The sequence below is a fragment of the Protobothrops mucrosquamatus genome, unplaced genomic scaffold (assembly GCF_001527695.2).
Source record: "Protobothrops mucrosquamatus isolate PMUCROS unplaced genomic scaffold, P.Mucros_1.0 scaffold155, whole genome shotgun sequence".
Lineage (NCBI taxonomy): Eukaryota > Metazoa > Chordata > Lepidosauria > Squamata > Viperidae > Protobothrops > Protobothrops mucrosquamatus.
Window position 1 is genome coordinate 507,626 of NW_015386519.1, and position 8,118 is coordinate 515,743.

An 8,118-nucleotide genomic window follows, 5' to 3' on the forward strand; every position below is an offset into this window, starting at 1 on the left:
ACTAATTATAATTACATATGCTAGATTTTAAATATGGCTCATTTGCAAGAAACTTTTCAGACAGAAAAAAATGTCAGACAAAATTGTTTTAAAAGGAAGAGTCTGAAGAATTGAATGTTGAAGAAATGGATGCATGAACTTCAAATAACCATCCTGCCAACTGTTACAATATATTACAGAAAGGTAAAAATGTCTAATTGTTTATCTGGCATTTGTTTCCTTTAAAATGCTTACAGAAAACTACCTCTTCATCATTTGGATCAACTGTGGTTTCATCATATACACGCTGGTTTTCAATGGTTTTTGGTTCTGGTTTTGGTGGTGCCTAAAAAATAGAAATTCAAATCTGAAATTGATAGAAGACCTCATACTAAACAACTGTTCCATTTAAAGAATATTTATTTATTTATTGTCATTGTATGTGCGTACATAGTATACATATACAACGAAATTTACTTGACACCCAAAAACCAAGTCCCACACACATAATCCCCAAACACACTCCCCCCCCACAATCCCCACCCCTAAAACCACCCAACATCCACACAACAGACCAAGTAATGCACTTTAGTAATAGCATCAAAAATGCTAGAAAAATGTAGGCAATTTGAGCTGCTATAAGCTGAAAGCTGATCTATGAATTACAGAACAATAAATGGAAGACAACAGATTACCCAACTAATAGCCAAAGTTTCAGAGGGTAAAGCAGTACAAACATTACATTCTTGAGAAGGGCAAAATTCTTGCTAGGGATCATTAAAGAAAGGAACTGAAAATAAAAGCATCACTATTATTGCCTTTGAAGAAATTAATATTGCAATCATAGTTAATATTACAATTCTAATCATGACATCACAAAGAATACTGTAAACCAGAAAATGCTGCAAAAAGTGCAACAAGATTTTGGTCTATAAAAAAAGAAACATAGAGCAACATTCATGTTTTAAAGAAAGTGGATTAGAAAAAATGTTTTTCTCTTTTAAACTATAGAAATTGAAAGACAGAATTGGGTTCAAAAGAAAGTCATTCTCAACATAGCAGAACATAAATTAGAATTTATTATTATGGCATAAAGAGGTGAAGATGGAAGAGAAGGCTATCACTGATTACCAATCATGATAGCTATACATTACATCTAGTAATACAGGTAGTCCTCAACTTACAACAATTAGTTTAGTGACTGTTCAAAGTCACAATGATATTGAAAAATGTGACTTATGACCGTTTTTCAGTTACAACCTATGCAGCATCCCCATGATCATGTGATCAAAATTTAGATGCTTTGAAACTGCTTTATATTTATGAGCATTGCTGTGTCCCAAGGTCATGTAATCCCCTGTTGCAACCTTCTGACAAGTAATATAAATGGGGAAGCCAGATTCACTTAACAACTGGGTTACTAACTTATCAACTGCAGTGATTCACTTAACAACTGTAGCAAGAAAGGTTATAAAATGGGGCAAAATTCACTTAACAAATGTCTCGCTTAACAACAGAAATTTGGGGCTCAGTTGTGGTTAAGTCGAGGATTACCTGTAGATCAGGGGTGTCAAACTGCCAGGCCGCGGGCCGGATGCATCATAGCGAAACCGCGCCCACCCCATTGCCGGCAATGGCAAAAAGGTCGCGATATGTTGTGACACGTCACATGACGTTGCAAGTTTGACACCCCTGCTGTAGATGAACCAATTCACAGAAAACATGAAGTTGTGTTCTGCTTGTGGGCTCACCTATCATCTGATTGGCCACTAACAGTGCTAGAGCAAGTTATAATTGACCTGATTAAGTATCACTGTCATTAATTCCTCCTTTTTACCTTATCTCCAAGGGCTTCCCGCTCCTTCTTCTTCCTTTTCTTAAGGGCTAATTTTTCCTGTAGGAGTAAGGAAGATGAACAAAAGAAATGCGATGGGTTAAAAAAAAAAATTAGGCATGTCACCCTACAGAAGAGAACCCACATGCATTGCTTTAACAATTTCCAAGTCTGGGTGCTAAACCTGGGTTCTATCGTTTGTTCTCATGCTTCTAAGGATAAGGATTTGCTTATCAGTCACTGAGACCCCACCGAGCAACTTAAGACTCGAGGGCTCCATTCCTCTTATTTTATTGACATCTGTCCTATGGTCCCAATTAACTTGGACTATTGCAATGCTCTCTACATGGGGCTCCCCTTGAGGTGCACCTGGAGGCTCCAGCTAGTTCAGAATGCGGCTGCGCGGGGGATTTGGGGGGCCTCTAGATGCTCCCATGTAACACCTCTCCTGCGCAAGCTGCACTGGCTGCTGGTGGCCTTCCGGGTGCGCTTCAAGGTGTTAGTAACAACTTTTAAAGCGCTCCATGGCAATGGACCTAGGTATTTGCAAGACCGCCTCCTACCAAACACCTCCCTTCGACCAGTCCGCTCCCACAGAGAGGGCCTCCTTAGGGTGCCGTCGGCCAGACAATGCCGGCTGGCGACCCCCAGGGGGAGAGCCTTCTCTGTGGCAGCTCCTGCCCTCTGGAATGACCTACCCCCCCCCCTGACCTACGTACAGTTGCGGACCTGCGCCTTTTTCGCCGAGCCCTGAAGGCCCATCTATTCCGTGCGGCCGGCCTGGCGTAGTTTGATTACGTTTCAGTGGGGGGTTTTGTATGGGGTGTTTTTAGAGCAGGCCTGTTATTTAATTTGATTTTACAACAGCAACTTGTGTATATTTATTGTGGTTTTTAGTATCGCCTGTTCACCGCCCTGAGTCCCGTAAGGGAGATAGGGCGGTATATAAATTTAATAAATAATAATAATAATAATAATAATAATAATAATAATAATAATAATAATAATAATAATAATAATAATAACAACAACTTCACAACTACCAACAACGCTCCCTCCTTACTACTGAGCAAGCTCGGGCTTAAAGCGACTCGAAGCTCGGCGACCCTTTCCTTCGCACCTTCTTCTGTTGCTGCTTCCAGCGCAGGAACATGAAGTGGCGCCGCTGCTTGTTCTTAATTTCGGAGACGCTAAAAGTCGGCGGGAACGCGGCCTGGCTGGGTTCCGCGGCGTTTCCATGAGCCTTCTCGCCATAAGCCACCTCGCTCATTTCGTCAGCATCAGGTCGCCCCTGAATACGTTTTCCCTCCTCTGAGCCGCCAGCCATGCCGTCTTTTTCAACAGATGACCTTTTACCTCTTCGTTCTCTTCCGGGTCATCCAGCGTCCCGTCGTTTGCCTACTGCGCCTGTGCAAACTTTCCTGTAGTCTCAGTTGAGCCTACCTGTCCGCGGAAACACGGCTCAGTTTATTTAACCAAACACGCCTAGCGTAACACATCTCGATATGGACTTGTAGGTTCCTTCTTTTTAAATGACAGCAACCATTTTCTACGCAGTCTTTCAGGCAACTGGCCAAAACGAAACGAAACGAAACAAACAGCCAGAGGCTCGAGATAATACACGCGCGTTCTCAAAGTGTTCTCGTATTGGAAGGATTGGAAGATAATTTGCGCATGTGCGAAATGACGAAGCGAAGAAACTGGATGTTAAAAGGGAGCTTGTCTCAACCTTGACAATTTTAAGGCATGTGGACTTCAACTCCCAGAATTCCACAGCCAGCAATGCTGGCTGTGGAATTCTGGGAGTTGAAGTCCACATGCCTTAAAATTGTCAAGGTTGAGAAACACTGGAACTATGAATTTCTGTTGTGTGGGAAATGATCCTTGACGTTGGAAGTTATACTTTTCGCTGCTTTAGGCATTATTTAAAGATGATCGATTAACTCTGTACCGTTTCGGTCATCGTTGACTCTTAATGACCAGATTTTGACCTTGCTGCTGGTTATCCTCTTTCCTCCATCTTCCCGGTATTAGAGCTTTCTATAGAAAGCTGGGTTTTCAGGTAATGTGCCTAAAATAGAATAATTTGAGCCTGATCAAGCCTGACTTGAGTGAAAAGAGAACTCTAAGGAGGCTTGTTTAATAATCCCTTTGTTAAGTTTTCTTTGCTGTCCAAAGTATTCTCAGGAGCCTTCTCCAACCCCAAAGTTCAAAGGCATCAAAACGTGTGCTTCAGTGTTTAAATTCAGAATGAAATAAGACATTGATCAAAACATGTTTAATGTTCTTTTTTCAAAATCTTGCTAATACAGTAAGCCACCAGCTAGGTTATCAGAGTAAAATAATAATAATAATAATAATAATAATAATAATAATAATAATAATAATAATAATAATAATAATAATAATAATAATAATAATAATAAAAATAAAGTTGGAAGGGACCTTGAAGGTCATCTAGTCCAACCCCCTGCTCAGGCAGGAAACCCTATACCATTTCGGACAAATGGCTGTCCAGTCTCTTCTTAAAAACTTCTCCTAATGTTTCTCCTAATAGAATGGCTCCTCAATGGTAATCGTGTTGTCTCATTTTCAAAGTAGGAGGATATCACAGATTTGGAAGTTTTATCACTTGAAAACCAGTATATTATGCCAGTATAGATGACTAGATGTTTTTTAAGCAGCAAATATTTGAATTGCACTCAGTAAACTCAGCCATGAGAAAGTACTCCCACAGCCAAGAATTATCTAATACCTTGTCTCTCAGTCAGCATTTTCTTACCAGAAGAACAGCCTGTCTGCATATCTGGGAAATGAATTCAATCCTGGCATCCTATCAGCTGATTGACTTGTAAGATAAAGGCTCTTCAATCTTCTCGGGAACTTAAGCAGAGCAGCAAATTAAAGGCAATAAAAGAAACATAATACTGTTTTGCAAAATGAGGCATGCTTTTGAAGCATGCTTTATCTGAACAGAAGCTCAGCCCCAAAACCATAAATGCTAATTTTCAAACCAGAAATACGTCAGGTAGGAAGGTCATTTGAGAGCATCCACAGAATGACTTACTCATCTGAACTGAAATCTATAACCAGTATCTTTAAACATTTGGCTAATGCGATTCTAAAACATTGTTTTAAATCCCAGATCATGTTTTCCCATTATTTTGTGCTGGTTTCTTTTTTTCTTTAATGTTTGAGGGAGCCAAAATAAAGGAGAGATCCTGATACACTTATAGTACTCTTATATGAAAGGATCCTGAGAAATATACTTCAGTAAGAGAATGGATAAAGATTGCTAAAAAAGGTTCTTAGTGTTCCTGTCAAGCTATAGTTTCTTCTCAGTCTTTGGGATATACCAGTTGGACTTTAAAAGGTGAAACACAAACATTATTTGGAGGTTTGTTACTTTTCATAATTTTTTATGAAAATTATAAAATACAAATGAAAACAAAAATGATAGGAAAATGAGAAAAGAAAGTTGTAGGTACAGAGTTTGTTATTTTCAATAGATCAAAAATGGCCAAATATTTATTTTGATCTTGAAATAAATACTCTGATATTCTCTCAATCTGTTTTATCTACAAACCCCAACCAGATTGTTCTTTATACTAGCAACAGAACAAAGTCCTATTATCTTGGAGGGCAGCAAACTAGCTTTAAGGTTGCAGAATTTTAAGATAACAGAGTAATCTTGTATTGTTGGCAGCATAAATTAGGAGGGATATCATTTTGATACAGTAGTCAGCCTGTGTGTACTTGGACATTCCTGGCCCTACTTTTAGAATTGAGAGAGAGGAAGCTAACATGCTGTGAGCGGAAAAAACTTTACTACAGGAGATTTTTCTCATTTTTCTGTTTTTATGCAGGCTTGACCAGACTATCAAAACATCACTGAAGGCACAGTGGCATTTCATTGTTACCAAGACAACTTACTTACATGACAAGGAAGTGACTTGAAGGAATCTTTATCTTTAAAACAACAAAACAAAACAAAGCCCTTTATTTACCTGCATGTTAGTACTAGTTTTTCTATATTGTTATCATCAAGATTAAATATATCAGGTGTCACAAAAAGTCTGGAATTTGCAATGCAGGAAAAGCCAGAAGTATTAATAAATTTAATGGTTGCAAATTGGTCTGTTGTCAGTCCTGAGGTAGAAAAGTGTGGAATTGCTAACAATTATGCTAATTACAACTCCAAAATCAGGATGACTTGAAAAGTGCATTTTGTGAAATTGTCAGTGTCTCTCTTTTCACATATGGTTGGCTGTTCTGATTATGCCTAATTCTTCAGAGAACAAAAGTAACATTCAGTGAAGCTTCTGAAAACAATTTATCATCATTAAGTGCTGACTAAAAATTGTACCACCACTCCCAAATTTGTCACTTGCTTTACAGGCAATGTAATGATTTGGAGAGATATTCCTCCCGAGTTTGTGGATCTTTATCCTATTGTAATGGTTGGAGGGAGATTGGATGGATGGATAGATGGATGGGAGAGAGAGAATTTAGAAAGTCGGCATACAGAAAGAGTTGAGCCCTTTGTTCTATTTAAAATCTCTTCTAGAACCACCCTCCATTCTAGCCAGTTGAAAACAGCTCCCTACTGATAGCCAAACATTTCTCAATCAAAGACATAAACAAACTCTAATTTCTCTACAAAACAGAGTAAGAAAGAACATGTAATTCAAAACTTCCTCATCTCCAGATTTAAGGAAATGTCTGAGATGCTTACATTAGCATTCCTGAGATAGCATGCTTTAATAACTGATAGCCAATACAAATTTTAAAAGTAATTCTGTACCTCACGGACAGATCAGCTGTTTCTGCCTAGCCCATGTGGTTGGTGAAATCTTTGTTGTATTGGGATGGTTAGGAACTGGGAGAAGGGAAAGAGAAGGGAAAAGCAAAGGTATGGTTCCAAGGAAGACCTGATGCCAATGAATGGTACATATGCTGATAAAGAAAAGCCAGTGGTGAATGAAAAGTGAAAAATGTATAACCATTTCTCTAAATGGCGGCAATACCCAAAAACCTATTTGCCCAAGAGATTGCCAAACAGCATTTTATACAGTTGTTGTTTAAGACAGAAAAACTAATTTTAATCTGGGTCATGTGATCCAGGAGGAAGACTTGGGTTGCTCTGGTCAGTTTGTTGTAGTGGTTAAAAGATCCTGGTCCAGAAGCCAGGTGCCTGGGAGTTCAAGTCCCCTTTTAGGTGCAAAACCAGCTGGGTGACTTTGCTCCAGTCATTTTCTCTCAGCCTTGGGAAGAAGGCAAGAGCAAACCATTTCTGCAAATGTTGCCAAGAAAACCATAGTCACCAGAATTCAGGGTTGACTCAGTAGGCCATGGCTACTAATCAGATTACATCAGAGGTCCCCAATGTTTTGGGCACCAGGGACCAGTTCCGTGGAGAGAGGTTTTTTCACAGATTGGAGGGGGTGGTTTTGCATGCTGCCTACATCCTACAGATGGGGCTTTGCTTGTTTGCACGGACCGGTTTCTGACATACCACGGACCGGTGCCGGTCCTTGGACCAGGGGTTGGGGACCCCTGCTCTACCCAGAATTGAAAAGATTCAAGATTACCCACTATGGAGGAATGGCTGGTAAAGTTGACATACAATATTTTGCTGAAATGAACAATTTTAACTTTTTTGATTATAGAAAGGATGTCATTTACTGTACATTTATTGCTGACTGGAAGTCTCTTAGGGACTTTTGACAAAAAATGAAAATAATGAACTTCTGACTTGTGGTTTTGATGATTAGATAGGATAGATTATAGAAACTTCTGCAAAGAATATCAAGCCATTTCTTTACACTTTTTTCCTTTCTATTTTTCTTTTAACTTTTTTTTTTCTTTCACCCTTAACATTTACTTTGATTTCTTTCTTTTTTCTTCCTTAGTTTCAGTTAGTTTGACTTACCTTTTGTCTTCTTGTCTAAAAGTTTTAATAATAATTACCGGTGCTCCTTGGCTTACAACAGTTTGTTTAATGACTTTTCAAAGTTACCACAGCACTGAAAACACACTTAACGGCCATTGTAGCATCCCCATGGTCATGTGATCAGAATTCAGACGCTTGGCAATTGACTCATGACAGTTACGGTGTCCTGGGGTCACGTGATCCCCTTTTGTGACCTGAGAAGCAAAATCAATGGGAAAGTCAGACTCACTTAGCAAGAGTTTGATTAATTTAACAACTGCAGTGATTCACTTAACAACTGTGGCAAGAAAAGTCGTAAAATGGGGCAAACTCACTTAACAAATGTTCCATTTAACAACAGAATTTTTGGGCT

General features: G+C 39.1%; 1 protein-coding gene across 1 annotated transcript in view; it reads right to left on the reverse strand.

The window, feature by feature from the left end:
• The window catches only part of RPF1 (ribosome production factor 1 homolog), an 8,727-nt gene extending 5,324 nt beyond the window's left edge, over positions 1-3,403 (reverse strand). Inside the window, exons 1-3 of the mRNA XM_015813423.1 lie at positions 2,934-3,403; positions 1,817-1,873; positions 245-325 (exon numbers count right to left, since the gene is read on the reverse strand). Of these exons, the coding sequence (XP_015668909.1) occupies positions 245-325; positions 1,817-1,873; positions 2,934-3,140 (345 nt within the window). The 5' untranslated portion in view covers positions 3,141-3,403. The remainder of the gene's footprint in view (positions 1-244; positions 326-1,816; positions 1,874-2,933) is intronic.
• Positions 3,404-8,118: the final 4,715 nt, after the last annotated feature.